Source organism: Larimichthys crocea, chromosome VI, assembly GCF_000972845.2.
Source record: "Larimichthys crocea isolate SSNF chromosome VI, L_crocea_2.0, whole genome shotgun sequence".
Taxonomy (NCBI): domain Eukaryota; kingdom Metazoa; phylum Chordata; class Actinopteri; family Sciaenidae; genus Larimichthys; species Larimichthys crocea.
The window spans coordinates 19,767,995-19,786,965 of NC_040016.1; the positions used below are offsets into that span (position 1 = coordinate 19,767,995).

General features: G+C 41.3%; 2 protein-coding genes across 2 annotated transcripts in view; one reads left to right on the forward strand and one right to left on the reverse strand.

Annotated features, from left to right (window-relative positions):
• The window catches only part of cenpp (centromere protein P), a 93,547-nt gene that overhangs the window by 7,070 nt on the left and 67,506 nt on the right, over positions 1-18,971 (reverse strand). The window lies entirely within an intron of this gene.
• Positions 1,781-18,265, forward strand: ecm2 (extracellular matrix protein 2, female organ and adipocyte specific). Its single transcript, XM_027278988.1, has 12 exons — positions 1,781-1,913; positions 2,194-2,355; positions 6,512-6,700; positions 8,744-8,807; positions 8,937-9,520; positions 10,030-10,145; positions 10,932-11,067; positions 11,337-11,494; positions 12,579-12,718; positions 13,336-13,448; positions 14,151-14,364; positions 15,949-18,265. The coding sequence occupies exons 1-12, from the start codon at positions 1,781-1,783 to the stop codon at positions 16,115-16,117; spliced, it is 2,178 nt and encodes a 725-aa protein (XP_027134789.1). The 3' UTR covers positions 16,118-18,265.

Below are 18,971 nucleotides of genomic sequence, written 5' to 3' on the forward strand. Positions count from 1 at the left end.
GTAACTAAAAAAAACACAAAGTAGTTTGATGCAGACAGTAATTATCTTTGTAGATACTAAAACACCAACTGTGTGTGAGTGACATGGTGTTACAGATGTTGGAGAAACTTCACATGATCGTCTGTAACCACAAAAAGAGCCCCAGGACGTTGAAGCATTGTGTCTTTGAACTGCACGGTCTGCAGCGACAAAGTTTAGTGCACCAAATTCAAATCCAAAACAATTTCTTTATAGCAGCTTTACACAGAAAAACTTACGAAACATGCAGATAAATGATAAAACGGAGCTAAATGTGGAGAGATCTATAAATAATGTGATGAATAAACTACAAAAAAAGGACGAGATAAAGATAAAAAACTCGACAAAAACAGTGACAAAGGATGATGAGGGAGAATGATTTAAACACTTTCAGCTGAAGCTGCTGTTGTGGAGAGAGAATATGACATTTCAGCTTTTGTTACTGAAAAGTTTTGGGTGGTGTCCAGTTAATAGGTGAAATACTTGCAGGGAAACAAACTTCTGTGTTTTATTAAAGTACACAAGCAGCCTCCGGGTTATTTTTATCCTCTCTGCTGTTCCTGCTGGACGTCTCTCCGTGTGAGCCTGCTCATCCAGAAACTGTACTGCTGAATATTTTCCATTTCTCTCCCCTCCCTCCCGTAACTTTCCTCTGTCTCAGCACTCATGGATCTCTTTCCTCTCTCTGATCGCTGGTTTCTTATTGGCCGGTGTTGAGTTGAGGTGGGAGGGTCTCTGTGTTAGCTGATTGTGCTCTCAGACATCCAGTCTGTGGAGCTGCAGACTTTAGTTTTCTTCCAGAAGAAGAAAATGTGAATGATTAATGTGATTAATGTGAAGGCTGACCCACTTACCATGACCTGTAGTATGCATGCTGCTCGGAAAAGCCTCATGGGAGTTGTAGTTTTTGAAGCTAAACTTTGTTTATTTAATTTTTACTCTTCTTTAAGCTCCGGTTTGGTCTCCACCGACTCTTGAGCCACAGAGCTGCTGAAAATTATCTAGAGAAACACACTAAACACTTGTTTGGGCACCATCCCAACAAATCAGAGGCTCCCATGGTTCAACAACAACAACCAACAGCTCCCATCATCCACCGGGGCACAGCTACAGCACATTTATTACTATTATTGAGGCTGATTTACAGTAAAGAACGAGCTCAATCTGCTGCATTCAGACAAACTATCAGGTGTGTGCGAAGGTGTGTGTTAGCGTCAGATCACTGCTTTAATAATGACAGGACTGCTGTGTTTAGACTAGTCATTACACACACACTTACACACACTTACACACACACACACACTTACACACACACACAAACCAGCCATTAGAACCTGAGCAGCGAGCTATATGAGAGCCAGCGGCAGCACTGACAGCTCTTTTTGTCAAAGACGCTGCTGCAGGTAAAAACCTCTGTCCTCTTTTTTTTCCCCTCTTGTGAACACGGATCTGTGCGTTTGCTTTCTGTCACTTCAGCTGCTGTTTTCTGCAGTTCAGGGTTTGAATTCAGACGTTTGAACAAGAGGCATCATTACGGGAAACACTAATAACAAAAGAAAATGTCAGGAGTTTAGATTTTTTTATTGGGAGCTGACGGTTCAAACCATGGGGTGCTCCAACAACTCTGAACTAACTACTCTGTGTTTTCCTTTAGTCTTTTCTGTCTCCTTTAACGAATGTGAGTGCAGCATTAAAAAGCTGTAGTGATGCCGTATGTGGAGGTAAAGGTTTCCTGACCCTGAGTCTGTGCTGCTCTGCAGGGATGAGGTGGTGGCTCGTGGTGGCCAGTCTATGGCTGCTGGTGGCCCTGACCGTCTCGGACACCCAGGCCAGGAACAGACCTCACAACCAAGATGGTGGGATGCGACGGGGGAGGCGGAAGAAGGACGGACATGGTAAGACCGATAGATATCTGGCAAATCTTCAAAATCAGTTTGTGTCCAGCGCAGACAGATCTCAGATGTGTGAATTTTGGACTAGCCCAGCTCCAAAAAGTCCTGAAGTCATGTGGTTGCCAGGTTCGAGCTCTGTTCTGACATCATTTACTGGTTTCCTGTCCGTTATAATTCAAAGTGCAGTCTGACGACAGCAGAACACACTCCAGATACACTACCTGCTGTTTGTAATATACGTGAACACTTGAAAGATGAAAGTTGATGTAATCACTTGTTGCAGGTCATGGGCGGGCCAGAGCGGGGCGAACTAGACCTGTGAAGATCAGAGTCATTCCTGGTCTCGGCATCTCAGTAGAGCATGGAGACAGGCATGGACAGCCTCTGTCCCTGAGGTCCTACAACAACGTGCAAGAACAGCACTCCACCTACAACGTTATCCCAGGTCAGCGAGCTCCTTTTCTCTGAGTTGCACTCTTAAACACTCCTTCTTAACTTTTTTCCAGTCTTCCTTACTGAAGGGTCATTTGAACATTCTTATAACAAGATTTAACCAGTAAATCAGCTGCGTGATTCTGGCATGTTGCAAAGACACATGTTAACGTTACTACAGATCATCGCGGAGAAGTGCATGATGGATAACAAACCTCCTAAACATGGGTGCAACAATTATTATTTTTCATGATAATTTATCTATAAAATAGGAGAAATATCCTTCACAATTCACAACCCTGTTTGTACTTGGTCTCTGCCTCAGACAAAGGGGTCAGGATTTAGTTCAAGACGGGTCAAGACCACAAACTGTGGGGATATCACTTCATTGCCTTGACATCGGCCGAAATATGAAATAAATATAAAATTTGGTTTTTTAAACCACCAAGAGTTTGTAAATACTTCAAGGCGACGCTTAACGAGAGTAAAGAAAGAGTTTTTGTGAGTATTGGCTACCATAATAGGTTGTATACTGTCTGGTTTTGGTTTAGTTGGTCTTTACTTTAACACTGCCCAAGACTTACAAAGTTTGAAACATTTGTTGTTTTTGCAGATTTAAACTGTTTATTAAAAGTTATTAGAAATCATTTTCTGTTGAGGAATAATTTGATTCGAACAGTGTGCTGAGCATCAAACAAGCTGTTTGCAGGCAAGACGCATTGACGTTATACTTAAAGTATAAAAGAAATCAACCACGTGAAAGTCGCTCAGTGACACCAGTGCAAGTTCTGTTTGTGAGGCATGTTCTGACTTTACTGTGTGTACATATTAAATCGCATATATCCACAAATAATCCTTCAAAAGCCGCTTTTATGCCGCCACGTCCGTGCAGCAGATCTGACCGTTTTCAAAAAACAGTTTAACGAGTTCATTTGTCAGTTTGTATGTTTATGTGTAAACCAACATGGAAACAGACAAGTATGTCTTTGTATTTAAAACTTTTACAGCCAATAAAATCTCAGTACAATTAAATAAACTGAATAAAAACAGGAGATTTTAATCAAACAGTCTGTCCGAGTGCAGCGAGAGAACAGCTCTGAGGCTTCGTCTTGTTCTCATCATAAAGCCGCCGGTTATTACAGCTCAGTTATTTAATGGCAAATCATCACACATCAGACAGGAAAAACCATTCGTGGGAAGAGAGCTCGTCAGAAAATGAGTCCTGAAAAATCCCACGAAGGGATGACGACAGGAGCGACTTCAAAGCCACGTGGAAGCCCTTCAGCTTCAAACAATACAGTCAGCATTATGTGGTTAAGAGGGAAAGGTGGTGTCGGCTGCTGGAGGATTTTCTTTTTATGTAGATTTGGCTCCAGAAACATAAAGTTGGATCAACATGACAAGCTCAGCCTTAATCTTGGAAACAATCCGATTTGATCGACTCTTTTTCCAGAGCTGTCAAACTTATATTACAGTCTGATTTTATACGCGAGGTAATCATCAGCCCTGTCAGCAGCAATAAATGTAGTAAGTTAAGTTAAGTCAAGTAAGAAGGTTCATTTTGTGCCATCACTCCTTTGTGCTATAAAAAGCCGATCAGACCACAGGTTACAGAAACAGAAAGTTACAGATGTTGGAGTTCAAACTATCTCAATCAAGGTCAACCTGACAGTGTTCATTCACCTTCATTTTTATTTTGGCTGAATTGGTCCTTGATTTTTTTATGCAATGATTCTTAAACTTTATTTATTTACTCGAGTCTATTTCAGTATTTTATTTGCTCTGTGAAGCCCCTTATAAATAAATAGATTTAGGTTTAAATAAAGTTAAATCATTAACTCTCTGACAGTGTTCGATGCAGGGTAATCAAACGCCGTGGCAGCAGCAAAAAAGCGAGTAAGCAGACCTTGAGTTAAGTCAAGTAAGAAGGTTAATTTTGTTGCACACAGAAAATGGCAATCAGTCTGTGTTTCCATCGTCTAGACCCAAAAAATGACATACCTCCTTTCTAAATCATCATTTACAGGAAACACCTATTTTCATCAGTCTTTCCAACAGCCTGTAACTGCATCAGGCCTCAGCTGAGTTTGAAAACATTGTTTACTTTAAGGTTACTTTATCGAATACACACAAGAGAATAAAAAAAGTAATCTCATATGTCTCTAAAAGAAAAGAGAAAAACAGAAAGTCACGTCAGAGAAGCTGGAAACAAAGGACGCTTGTTGTTTTTGCTTGAAAAATTATAAACTGATCATCACTTCATTGTCTGTCCATCAATCAAGTCAACTAATTGTTTGAGCGCTCGTAAAAACACGTGAAAATGTGCACTTAACACTGTGAAACGGTGCCACAGCAGAGTCTGACGGTTGCCTTATTATTTAAAGAAAAGCCTGCAATTTACGAGACAATAAAGAGAGAAAAGAAAAGCTCTAAAGTATGAGTGCTCCGGTGGAGATGACAGGGTGACAGTCTCGCTGCTCACAGTAAAAAGGACAGAGATGGGAGAGACAGCATTTAAGAGAAATAACCTGAGCCCCTTAACTACCTGTATTTCTATGGACGTAACAAAGAGCATACCATTAGAAAGGATAGATGACAGGCAGGGCAGACTTAAAATAGACACAAAGAGCCTCTTCCTGCTGTATCATAGTGGTTTACGGTCTTTTCTACTGACTCACTGCCAGTCACGGCCCTGCCTGTCCCAGGTCTGGTGTTGTAAGGTGGAGTTAATGCAGAGGGAGGAGTGGAAACGCTACAAATCACTGCTTTGTCTGGTTCTGATGATAAAGTGCAGGCTTTAGATTTGACTATGCGCACACAGCAATTACTGCACCAGGGCCTGTTGTTGTTGCTGCTGCTGAGGAGGGTGACAAGGGTCGACATGTTCAGGTAAAGGTGCGACTGGATTGAAGTCGTACTCCGTTATTCCCTCGTAGAGATGCAGCGATTAACTGGTTTCACTGTTAACAGAGGTTTAACAGCTGTGACTGCACATCATTTCAATTATCAATACAAAATATATGTCACGTCCTCCTTTACTCTGGTTTTAGCTCAAATTTAAAGCTTGTTTAGTTTTGTAACAACTAGAAAAAGTGATTTCTAGGCAAGAAGATGTAGAAAATAGTGAAATGAACAGCTTGAAAACAAAAGTATCAACACAATTTTTGTGCTTTGCAACCCAAAACTGATTTTTTAGTACAGCTCCGATTGCACATGACCTTAATAATCAATACAAAAGTATTTTTTGTCACGTATTACTTAATGATCGAAGTAGTCGTGAGGTAAGAGCAGATCTTCCAGTGCTGCATAAACTAATGGCAACAAAGCAGGAAAACACTAAAACAGCATGTGATCTCTTCGAGAGCATAACGACATACTGAATGAGAGATGTTCTCTTTATTACCCCATTAATTTTTACTAAAACTGCAAAAACAAACAAATAAAAAAAAATGCACCCTTGGCGTGATGAAATAAATGGAATAAACATTGTAACTGTGAAAATATGAAACCACCTCAGACTCGTCTCTGCAACATTTCAAACGCCAAAAACTTCTAATCTCCAGAGGCTTCAGAGTTGAACAGGATAGACATGTCATTTGTTAATGAATGCCAAACTTTTTCTCAAAGCAGCCAGGCATTGTCTTGGTTCCATATGGCTGCAACATCCTCAGTTTGAAGCATATCAACATCCAAAAAAAAGTCCAGTTTTGCTAAATGTGCAGATTAAACACGACTCCAGTGGTTGGCCACCTTAATAACTGGAAAGTAGAACACTAACACAGTCACACTAAGACGTAGCAGCACTCGATGGTAAATGGACTGTACTTATGTAGCCCATTCATACCACGCAAGATGCCAATTGCTCATCAGCTTGGGAGCTAATTACATTCACACACATTCAAGGCACAGCCTTCAGGAGCAACTTCAGAACCACTGATCTTCTGATTAGTGGACGACCCACTCTACGTCCTGAGTGCTTGGATGTTTGGTTCTTTGTTGAAGCACAACTACAGCTCGGCTGATACCTGACCTAACTCCAGCACTACATAGGACCATGTCTGGGAGTATATGACGGTCATCTATAAAGAATTATTCCAGCTTGTGTCTCAGATTTTATTATTTATTCAATAAACTACCAAACTGACTGAAATGTGTCTGTGTTGTTTCAGGTAAGCAGGGCCAGTGTTTGTACCATGGCCTGACCATGTTCGACCAGGCGGTCTGGTCTCCAAAGCCCTGTCTGACTTGTCTGTGCACCGGAGGTCGGGTGGTTTGTGACAGGGTCACCTGTCCCATGTTGCCTTGCCATTACACCGTAACCCCGCCTGGGGAGTGCTGTCCCGTCTGCATGGAGCCAGGTAGAAACACAACATGTGGCGACGCCATGGTGCAACATCAAGAGGCAACAGAGATGAGCAATGTTTCTGACAATCAGAGATGTGCTACGTTCAGCTTTGCAACAGGACCAGCAGGAAGTTATGTTTTTAATCAAACCATTGTACTTTTGAAGTTAAAATGAGGCAGAACAGTTCAAGCAGAAAACATGTGGTACCGAGTCTCAGATTGAATCTAGAAGTCTTGCAGGGTGGTCAGCAATCAAACCGATATTGTTTCTCAATGGACTCATGTTTAGATTTCCTGTAACGTTCAGCCATCAGGAGAGTTTTGCATTAATTGAACTCGTCATGGAAGACATGAAAAGAAACGAGTTTCCATCTCTGAGGCCTCAGCATGTTGCTTCCTGTTTCCATCATGGCTTTAAAAAATGTGTTCAGCACATTTTTGGGATCAGATCAACACATGTTGTGAATGTTTTAACATGTCTGTATGTTGGGGAGAGACCACATGTTGTTTCAACACGTCCAGGATCGTTGAATCTCATCTAAAATGAAGACTTACATCTGAATCTACAAAGATGTGTCATGAGATGTGTGCCCAGGCTGGAGGAAGTTTATGAGATGTTAGTTTGTGCTGTATACGGCACAAATGACAAAAGTAATGGGTGGAAATTGTCCAGTATCCCAAGAAGGAAACCCCCCGTGTTAGCTCAGAGTGGATAACAGCTATTAGCATCTGGATTTTAATGACGTGGTGGATAGTTCTGCACAAAAACAGGTGAGGAGGAAACACCTGTTTTATGGTCAGACAGCTCACACTGCGACTCTGTGTTTATGGCTGCGTCTCATATACGTTTAATGTTGCAGCGTGGGACTCGCCGACAGCACAGGCGGAGGCTTTGGATGGAAAACGCGTCACGTTAAAATAGAAAAACTTCACAAACAGACGCAGAGCTTCTTACACAGTGTAGTAATCTAATATTTTTTAGCTTTTAAGATGAAGAAATTTGGCATAATTTGATTATAACGAGAATTTGATTTCTCAATTCCTCTTTCACATAGAAAATTTACCTTAAGACAATAATTGTGTTGGTTTCAAGCTAAATGGTTTATTTCTAAACATTAGAAATGTTCATATATAAATCATCATGATATTGTGGTAAGGAGTTTCTACCTCTTTGCTGTGCACACATCCTTTATTGTAAAAGGTCTATACAACCTGTGTGAGCTTTTCGGAGACAACCGCAGTAGTTTAACTAACTCATTGCTCACAGTCACACACTGCATGTATGGAGGTAAACTGACTTATCGCTGTATTTAGATGAATACAGCTTTAATCTGAAATCACATAAACGTGTTCGTGTGAACTATGTCTGTGTGTGGAGTTAACTGTGAATGAAAACACACCAGAAGCTGTTTTATAGTGTCGGAAAACATCTTCGCAAAAACTTTCCATGTTACACACTCCTCATGTCATCCCCATGGTAACCGGCGTTAACAGCTGATTCGCTGGCTTTGCCGGTGGAGAATCGCCAAGAAAATTGACAACCAGTGACTAATATTTGTTGGATTTTGTTTTCTGACTATAAAACAACATTCAGTGTTAGACAAGACAAGTTAATTCTGTACGAGCTGGCACCGACGTTACCTGACGACTGCGGTCGTACAAGTACAGTTTGATGGGATCTGGTCCAGACTGGTCTACAGCAGCTGTCAGCTCTGTAGCTTCAACAAGCTGGCCTTGTACCAGTCTGTGTAGATACTGTATATGTGGGTTTATATCTGTCCACAACACTAACACACAGCCGTCTCTGTCTGTCCACCTCCTGTCTGTCCGTCTGTCCTTACCTCAACCTCCTCCCTGTATCATTCCCTCTTAGTTTTCTTTATTTTTTCTACTTCTTCTTGCTTTCTCTTGTGTCTTCTATATTTGTATTTCTTCCTTTCTTTCTTCCTTCCTGTACTGTCACCTTTCCTCTTGACCACCTCCTGCCCCCCGATTGGCTGCCTCTACACCCATCCCAGAACCTGACTTCAGCCTTGACCTTTCTGGTGACTCCCCAGTTCCCAGTGACCCCGCCGAGTCCGTGACCCCACTGACCCAGGAGGAGATCCAGCGAATCCTCTGGCGGGAGGAAGAGGAGCACCGCGAGGAGGAGGAGCGCCTGAAGAAGAAGGATGAGGCGAGGAAAAAGAGGAGGAAGCTGAGGAAGGAGCAGGCAGAGAAACAAAGGAAACTAGTGGAAATGAAGAGGAGGGAGGAGGAGGAGGCTTTGAGACTGCAGGTGGAGAAAGAGGAGGAGGAGTGGAGGAGGCAGATCGAGGAGTTGGAGAGGAGGAGACAGGAGGAGGAAGAAGATAGAAAGCGGAAGGAGGCTGCAGAGAAAGCAGCCAGGGAGAATGAAAGGAAGCTAGAGGAGGAAAGAAGGAGGCAGGAGGAGAAGTTAAGGGCAGAACTACTGGCTCTGGCGGAGGAGGAGGAGGAGCGGCTGGAGAAGCAGCTAGAGAAGGTAGAAGAGCGGCAGGAGGAGGAAGAGGAGGAGGAAGTGTGGCTGAGAGGAGATGTGTTTCAGATGCTACCAAAAGAACCTGAGGAACCGGACTTCCTTCCTGCTCCAATCCCAAGACCTCCTGCTGCGACAGAGGATGAGCTGAAGGAGATGGAAACAGAAGTGGAGGAGGAGGAGGAGGAAGGGGAGGAGAGGGAGGTGGTGATACTGAATGGAGGAGGCCTCCCTCCAGGCTGCGCTATCTCTGATGTCACTCTAACATGTGAGAACGCCAAACTCATGTACTTTCCTCCTCTGGCCATACCTGAACTCAAATCTCTGAGTCTGGAAGGTAAGTCGACACCTCGCCAGAGAGCTCCATGCAAGGCAAGAAGTATCTTTAAGCTTCTAACTTATTTAGGCACATTTAAACTCGTAATTTAAGTTATAAATAACAAAAACTTAAAGATTCAGTTGAGATCTGGACTTATTTTGCCCACCTGTTTTTTTTTAAATTAGCTACATGCTTCAAATACTCAGGGTCTGAATTCAGAAGTATTAAGTTGCTCTATCAACAAATCCCATGAAAAGACCAATGTGTTTGTCTGTTCTGTGAATTCTTGCCAATTTATCCCATCTGTTTCCAAGCCCATTGGTTCCTACTGAAGATTATTATTGATGTTTTGTCTCCAATACACCTCGCCAGCCAACTTCAGTCAGAGCAGAGCAAACTAAAGTTTTGTTAGGCATGCAGCTAGAATAAAAAAAAACTATATACAGGAATCCATTTCTACATACAACACAGTCACACAGTGTTCCACCAGTTTTTCGTTAAATGACTGAAGTTCATCTGACTTGCAGGCAACAACATCAGCAGCATCCCAGCTGAAGCCTTCAATGGGATCCCCAACCTGGAATGGATCAACCTGAACAAAAACAAACTCACCTCTGCCAACATTGATGCTAAAGCCTTCAAAGTAAGACATAATGTTATGGAATTTTCCATCCTTAGGTTACACGAGGTCACATGTGGGCCCTGAGGTCCTCTGCAGTATTAGTTGTTTGTCTTTGGTTGAGAACAGTAGGTGCCAGTCTATCTCAACACTGTGGTGGCCAGGGTCGAAGAGACCTATTGCTGCCTTCCTAGACATAATAGATATCTTGCCGTTGACGTTCCAATCTGCATAAACAGACATCTGTGTCTCCAGACTAGAATATACTGACAATAACACCTCCATGGGTAAAAACATTCTCTTTGGTAATTCTGGGCGTGTAGTATTTGTGGTGTTATCTTGGGGTTTAAAGTCGATCCACCAGGATGAGTTCGGCAGAATGTGAGACCAACTCAGGCACTTCTGATGAACTTTGAGAGTGTCTCTAATTCTCGTCAATAAATAATACAGCATAAGACATCAGAGGCTCCTAAACACTTTCTTCCTTCCTGACCTCACCATTGACCTTCGACTTCAGTAATTTCTCCACAACACATACAAGCTATTTTTTTCCAGTTCTAATGTTTCTTTAAGGCTCCAAGTAATCATGATGATGATTTTAGTGACAATCGCCTCCAAACGTGTGAAGACAGGTGTGCAAAACAGAAGTATTGAATGTCTAAAGTCACTCAATCAACCAGAAATAAAAAGAGCGAATTTATGTAATACAATGGAGAACATGTTCTCTAAGACCTATAGATGCAAGACTAATGACGAAAACTACAAAACACTTATTAAATGTTTTACCACTTTGTGTGTGTGTGTCTGAAGGGTCTGAAGAAGCTAAGGCGTCTGTACTTGGATGGGAACCTTCTCGAAGTCGTGCCCGCTGGCCTTCCCCCCACACTGCAGGAGCTGAAGATCAACGAGAACAAACTGGAAGGAATCAACAAACACAGCCTCCAAGGTAACTGCCTCCATATTCCATAATGCAGCTCCATACTGACATCAGAATAAAGCTACAATATACTCAACAACTACACTTTCTTTTACTTTTCCTACCATCTCTGCTTCAAAGTAATATATGTATGTTACACACAAAGAAATGAGAATATGCTGATCTGTAATGCAGGGTAGACAAACAGACTTTTATAGCCAGACAGATGTTTCTTTACTGCATTGCGACAATTTTCCAGTTGAGGGAGGACTGACATTTATCTACTTTCTATCTCTAAGATCTGAGCAGCCTGGTCATTCTGGAGCTGGAGGCAAATCTGCTGAGCGAGGGGAATGTGGATCCTCTGGCCTTCGCTCCCCTCAACCAGCTCTCCTACCTCCGAATGGGCAGAAACCACTTCCGCACCATACCACAGGGCCTCCCCATGTCATTACTGGTATGAAGCAATACTGCTATATCCCCCCCAACATTTACCTCTTCGCTCCTCACACTAACATACCAGAATTTCTTCATAAAAGTCCAGGACACAGTACCATAGCCAACTGCTATGTTGGTGTGATTGTGCTACCAATGCAATCCTCAATGGTTCCACTTCTGCCGACTTTGTACTGAGGACTTCCATCAATACTAGGAGTTAAAAGCTTTCCTGACTGTAAGTGACATTTTGGCCTTAGGAAGTGAAACCTTGGGAATCTTAAGGTCCTGGACATGTAAATTGAGTTGGTCGGCAAATGTATCAATAAATCAGCTACATATCGTTTTGAATCAAGTCTATCTGCACTTCGCCACATTAGCAGAGGCCTTCTAAGCAGCTCAGTCAGTCAGTCAGTCAGTCAGTGATTTAGGTTTGCTGATGCATCAGCATTTTCTTTTTGGCTCTGATGTTTAAGACTTCTCCACTGAATAAACTCTGCCTCTACCTGTGGGAAACCAGTCCACCCAACTTGTAATTACGGCCCGTGGTTAACCACAAACACTGCAGAACACCAACGACACGCTGCTGCTGTAAATCCACCTTAAAAACCAACTACATTTTATGACTTTGGAGAGTTTCTAGACACTCGCTACAAATCTAAAACTCTGTACTTCTCTTTGTCATGAGTCCTGAAGATCATTCTCTATGTTTAACCTTTATTCTTTGTTAACTGGCTCAGTGTTTCCAGGATTTCTAATGTCCATCTTTGTATAGCTAAGGGTGATTCATGATCATGATTTAAAGATTATGTAGTGTGACTAAGCGGACACCCAGGTAGAACAAATATAAAGTTAGTTTTTGGGTGGATTATGTATTTATAATGTGAAATAGGCCCAACAAACCACAGACTCGTCTGCCAATATCTCTGAACCAAAAGCACTCAGTTATCACAGCTCAAAAACGTATCACTACGGGATACCACCGCGACTCTGACACTAAATTCTAGTTTTTCTCCATGAGGTTCTGCCAATCCAAACATTTACCCTTTCCAACTCGGATGATGTCAACCGTTTGGTTTATTTTCTCTGCTCTCTCTGTTGTTCAGGAGCTGTACTTGGAGAACAATCTGATTGAGGAAATCTCAGAGGCAGTTTTCAATCAGACCCTCAATCTGAACGTGATTTCTCTGAGATACAACAGGCTGGACGAGACGAGGATCGCCCCGATGGCCTGGATCAACCACAGGTCTGATAAAAAGAGACCTGTCACTATAACCTATGATTCTCCAGGCTCACAGGAATTTATGATGTGTATCATTTTGACTGTCACCAATACAGATATTTCCAATTTTACTGTCATACTTTCATGTGACATTACCGGCAGTGGATTTGTAGGGGTGTAACAGTACACAAAAGTCACTGTTTGGTATGTACTTTGGTTTTGGGATCACGGTTTGGAACTTTTTCAGTAATGTAGAAATGTATCTTGTAAAATTTAAACTCATCTGTGGTTCATTGGCCATAATTCTTACTATAACAGTTAAGGAACTCAAATACTGGCATATTGTCAATAACAGAAAATAAACAACAAAGATAATTGTTTTGGCCTACCAAACCAGGGAACATACAGTACCAAACTAATCCTGTCCTGTTCCTGGTTTAGGACAAATATTTGTGCCGTCACACCCCTAATTAGCACCTATGCTGATGTATTAATGTGTTGCAAAGAGTGGAAGAACATTTGGTTTACCACTATATTGACAGAACCACAGTGGATGGTGGATGTTCAGTTTTTCCTTTGATCACTTATGTTTTCATTTCCTTACAAATCCTTCTTCACTTTATCTTTTTGCCTCTCTGTAGAAATCTGGAGTCCATCGACCTTTCACATAATCAACTATACCTGGTTCCCTCCTACCTACCGAGATCTCTGGTCCACCTCGTGCTGGTGGGAAACAACATAGAGAGGATACCTGGTAGGTGGAAAATGGGAGGGGTTTCACATCATACCTGGAGGACTTCTTCAACAACTTTTAGGCGCCCTCAAAATAATTAAATAAAACTTGGTAAACAAAGACAAATTGCGAGCCATGGAGCCAGGATACATAACATAACTTTAATAAAGTATTAATTTATGTTCATCTTGCTCTGTCTGCTTTGGGGACGGGCTCTGGAGCAAAAATATTGGCACTACTCAGGAGGTCAAACCTACATCACAGGAGGGATGACTACAACAAACGTAACAGCAACCACTGTTTCACTATTGTATCGGTAGAACTGATACTAAAAAGCAATCAAGCAATCTCCAAATAGTTATCGAGTTGTAGAGAAGGCCAAAAAGTGTTGAGAAGAGTCAGAGTCAGAAGTCTGAAGGAGATGAGAAGATTTCTGTGGAAATATGAGTGCAGGAAATATCAAACTGCAGTGGACCAAACCAAACAAACAAAAGCCCCTGGATTCTCTGTCTGGCATTGTATCTCATGGTTTTATGTAGAAAAATCAGAAACAACATCAGCTCCGCCATCCTTGTCCCACAATCTCTTCATTTATCTACCAGACAGAGTTACAATGTAGACGTAATAATGAATAAATAATCATAATAACTGTTAGTTGCTGCCCTTGTAGACTGTACAAAAACACACTCATAGTAACAATGTTTCCTTCCAACATCTCCTCAGGTTACGTTTTCGCCCACATGGACCCCGGTTTGGAGTACCTCTACCTCTCCTACAACAAACTGGACGGGGAGGGAGTTGAACCGGAGTCGTTTTTCGGCGTGTTCAACTCCATGGTGGAACTATGTCTGGATAACAATCAGCTGATCACCATACCGTCTGGAATCAACGAGATGACAAACTTGCACTTCCTCAGACTCAACAATAACAAGCTCAGGTATGACGTTTTTCTACGACTTGAAAAATAATTACTGGGAACAGAATGATATTTTCCCAGAATTCAGGAGAGGTCTGATTTATTAACTATGAATAATCATAATAAGACTGATGTTAACAATCAATTATGTAAATATTTTGTAGTAGAACAACCTTTCTCTATAAAAGAAACACAAGTTGAAGGTAACTGATTGATTTGATCCTGTTGAGTTATTATATAGGACAGTATCTCTAATCTTAGGCCGCATTCAGACAGGATCTGCTGATGCTGCGGTGAAAATGCAGGTTTTTCCATTCATTTGAGTGGGGGTAGTGTGTTTTGGCTACGGCGGTGCAGCCCGCAGGGTTGTTTGCCAAAAAATGCAGCGACCTGTGGCAGAGAAGTTGAGTCAGAACCAACTTTTGGAAAAACGCAGCCTGACGTCACACTGCGGCCTCCAATCAAACGCTTAGACCAGTCAAACCTCCACAGTCAGCCTGAAATGTCTCTGAAACTGAGACTCTAATCTAAACTCTGATACTCTACCTCTTGTGTTCCACACACAAAAAGTTTAATTTGGTTTGTGTCAGCTGGTCTGAGAAAGAGATCAACCTTTCATCGGGAGGCATAGACAACCAATGAGCGAGCGCCAGGCTTGATAAGGTTAATCAGAAAAATAAAAAGTTATTTCCTGATAGTCATGATAATACTGATCCAAAGTATACAGCCTAGTCTAAAATTTAGTCCAAAGAATATTTTGCTACTGAACTATAAGCTTGGAAAAGTAGTTGTCCAAAGTGTCTATGGATAGACAGTATGCTGTGCAGATTGTGAAGACCTTTGGAGTAAATTTGTGACTTATTTATTTATAATATAATAAAAACACAGAATGTTTCTTCCTTAAACTACAAACATTGTTTAAAAAAAAGTGATTTTGAGGAAGCGTCCAACAGAAAACAATAAAGGCAGATGATTAAAGACAGATGTAAAGGAAAAAATAAATTCAATACAATCCTTTAAGATCAACAACGAACAATCCCACAACAGACCAGAGGCTGACCAGACGTCTGACTCATTCATCACAGCACGGCCAGACAACGTTAAAGTTGTTCACTGGATGGAGAGTTGTCATGACGACAGGGAACAAAACAAGCTGGATTCATATTTCCACCTGAGAGTCACCCTGAATCACCTCAGCACTCACCCACAGTTTACAATTTATATCCTCCCTGCAAAAATGGATAACACTGCAGGAGGGAAAGTGTAACCAGCCCAGAGAGAGAAGGGTTAACCTCTTCAGCCCAGGATAAATTGTATATCTCTGCAACTGCAAGGTCTATTTGATTAATTTTGTCATAATAAATAAACATTCTTTGGCTGCTGGTTTACTGAGTTTTTTTTACAATTTTGTTGGAGTTGTGTTTGGTGTGTGTAATTATGACTTATATGTGCTTGTAGCAGAGTTTCTCCTGTTTAATTTAATGTGCAATATGACTGTATTGTTACCTGATTAGTACACTGTTTCATGCTTTTTTTTTGCAGAGCGGCCCAAGAGGTTAAGAGCAGTAATGCAAGTGTCATCTAACTGCATTGTGTGTCTTTTAGGAGTATCCCTGACGAGGGCATCTGTGATCCAAACCACAACGGAGACGCCACTCTGGTGGCCCTGAGGCTTGAAAACAACTACCTCGACCCCCAGAAGATCTCACCGACAGCCTTTTCCTGTGTTCGCTCTTCCTCCAGTGTGATCTTAAAACCCCAGAAAACCAAGTGACCTGAGCTCACACGAAACAAACAAACAAAAAAACAACTAAAAGGACACGCAAAGGCAAAGATTTTGTTTTGTTTTTTAATGTCAATACCTAAGATAAAATTTCCCTCACTTTTCGCCTCCCCCTAATGCTGCATGTTATTGAAAAATAGACTCACATGTATGACGTAAAGACTGAACATGGAAAAAAAGGATTTTATCTATCAAAACACAGTTACTCCTGATGTAAAGTGGTTTGCCTTATGGGAATGTACTGTCTTGTCATACCCTTGGACTGAACTCGTATGCACTGCATGAAACAAAGATTTTCTTCCTTTCTGGCTCCGATACGTCTTCTTAGGTCTGGTAAGTTGTTTTGCACTGCTGCCTGACTTAAAGCGGGTACGAAGGTGACAGAACACCTTCAGACTTCAAAATCAAACACATCTGTGCGCTTCAGTAAAATGTTAAACTCTCTAAAATGGAAAGAATTCCTGTACCATACACAGTAAAATGAAAACGCTAATAAAGAAATGGAAAGAATTCTATGAAGTGAGACCACAAACCCAACACATTATTTTTAACAACCTCACTACCTTCATGTTCCATTTCCCAGCACTGTTTCTTCCAGTCGCCTCCTTTCACTCTGACATGGAAAGGACTTGTGAGTAGTGAGATCACACGTATCGCACATCGTTTGAGCTCTTTGCGTTAATGAGTAAGAACACGTTACATGATTAGGTCAAAGTTAGTGCTGTTGGACAGCTAATCCCTCCTCTAGTGCAGTTAAGATGGATTAATTCTTGACTCCAGGGGCGTAAGTGGTATTTTTGGAGTTATAATACAGTCAGATTTTACCTGTTGATGGCCACACAACAATAAATGCATGTATTGTACACAACGTGTTATACTTTAATTATACTGCCCACAGTAAGGCCACATTCAGACAGGATCTGGTGCTGTGGCATTTGAGTGGGTGGTGCATTTGTCCGCCCAAAAAACACAGCGACCTACGGCGGAGAAGTTGAGCCGGATCTAACTTTTGGAAAAACGCAACCCAACTTCACGCTGCAGGCGCCAATCTGACGGTCGGATCGGTCAAACTTCTCCACAGTCAGCCTGAAATGTCTCTGAAACTGAGACTATTCAAAGTGGATTCATGGGCTAAACTCTGATATACGTCTGTTGTGTCTTGGCTTTGCAATTTAAGCTGCAACATAGTGACACAAAAAAGTTTCATTTGAGTCCAGTGGTTTGAGAGACAGAGCAAGCATTGGTCGAGCGTCTTAGGCAGTGAATGAGAGTGAGGGAGCGCCAGCCTCAATTAAGCCAGTTAATCAGTGAAATAAAAAGTTATTTCCTGATTGTTTCACAGCGTTTATGTTCAACACAAATGGACACATGCCTAACAACCCTGCCTCACACCACCTGTCTGTATGCGGCCTTACAGTTTCTGTCTTTGAGACCATTTCCGTGCAGTTTGCATCTTTACATGGATTCATTCATGCATTGTTGAGTGAGGATTGTGGTTAGCAGAGGGTTTGCTGTAGAGTTTCATGGAGATGAGTATAGCTGTGTGGACTTTGTGGTCTGAGGAAACAAGTCCTGGGAAAATCCTCTAACAAATATCTTTGACCTTAAAGTCTCTTTTCATGTAAAACTGAGTTTAGAGGTGGGAAGAACCATCAGCTACAGACGTCCAGAAGTATTTTTCCTACTCATCAGCTTCATTTAAGATGTTCTTCATCACAGAAACATTATTAAACCATATTTTATAGTCTTTGTTAATGTATCAGCTATCAACCTGTGTAACTGTAGTGTGAAGTATTCATAAGTATCACTAACAAAAGAAGGCTTTTGCAGCTTGGGAGAGTAAATCTTTTATGTATGAGCAGACATGTGGACTTTCTCAGATTGTTTGTCTTTAAATAGCATTGACTGGAACTACAGCTTGCCCCAAAATGTTTCATTTACTGTTAATAACTGTTGTTTTATTACAAATACCAAAAAAAAAATGACTTAAAAAAATGTTTGTATTGAAATTCATCTGTCCTTCACTTTGCTCTTGGCTGGCCAACATGCATAAATTATATGACTAAATGTCTATCTGATGTGTAAACAATCATATATTATACTTCAACGCAATGTTTCAAGTAATAAAAATAAAAGTTACTTTGTTCCCATTACTGCCTGACTGATGATCTCACCAACATTCACTTTAGTACATTGTTGTACATATTTCAAAGGCCAACTATAAACTATAAACACGAGCATAAAGGCATGAGGTGTCTTTGTAGCTGCTAATGAATGTCTATGCAGATGACCGGGACTGTCCTGTGTTTATCAAGCAGCAACCCCCGAAAAACTGCATTTCCTCAAATGTCCACTTGAGGCTGGCTACAGAACGAATCAATCTCCATAAACCCCCATGTTTAAATGTACAGGTGACTTGTTTGAGCACCTTCATTCAACTCGCCTCAGCTCCACGTCTTTTCCCATTTTGTTAGATTACCACACTCAGAACTTCACAGTGACCTCATGGATACAATTTTACTTTTCTTAGTGTCTATCTGTGATTGACTACATATTAGTATGTAATCGGTAAGTCTTTTTATTCTTAATGCGTCTGAGTAGAATGTACAAAACCCAACTAATGTTGGCTTTTTGAGGCTGAAAACTCAGCTGAAATATGGATATTTGAAGATTTCTTATTGGATGATGTTATTTTTGAATATACACCATGACATTTTACAGTGTAAACAATAAACATGTGCTGTCTGCACATGCTATTTAACAGTTGACATACTAATATATCTCCTGTAACTCCAATTTTATCAACTTAAAATGATTTATTAGAATAAAATTATGACACGCATGC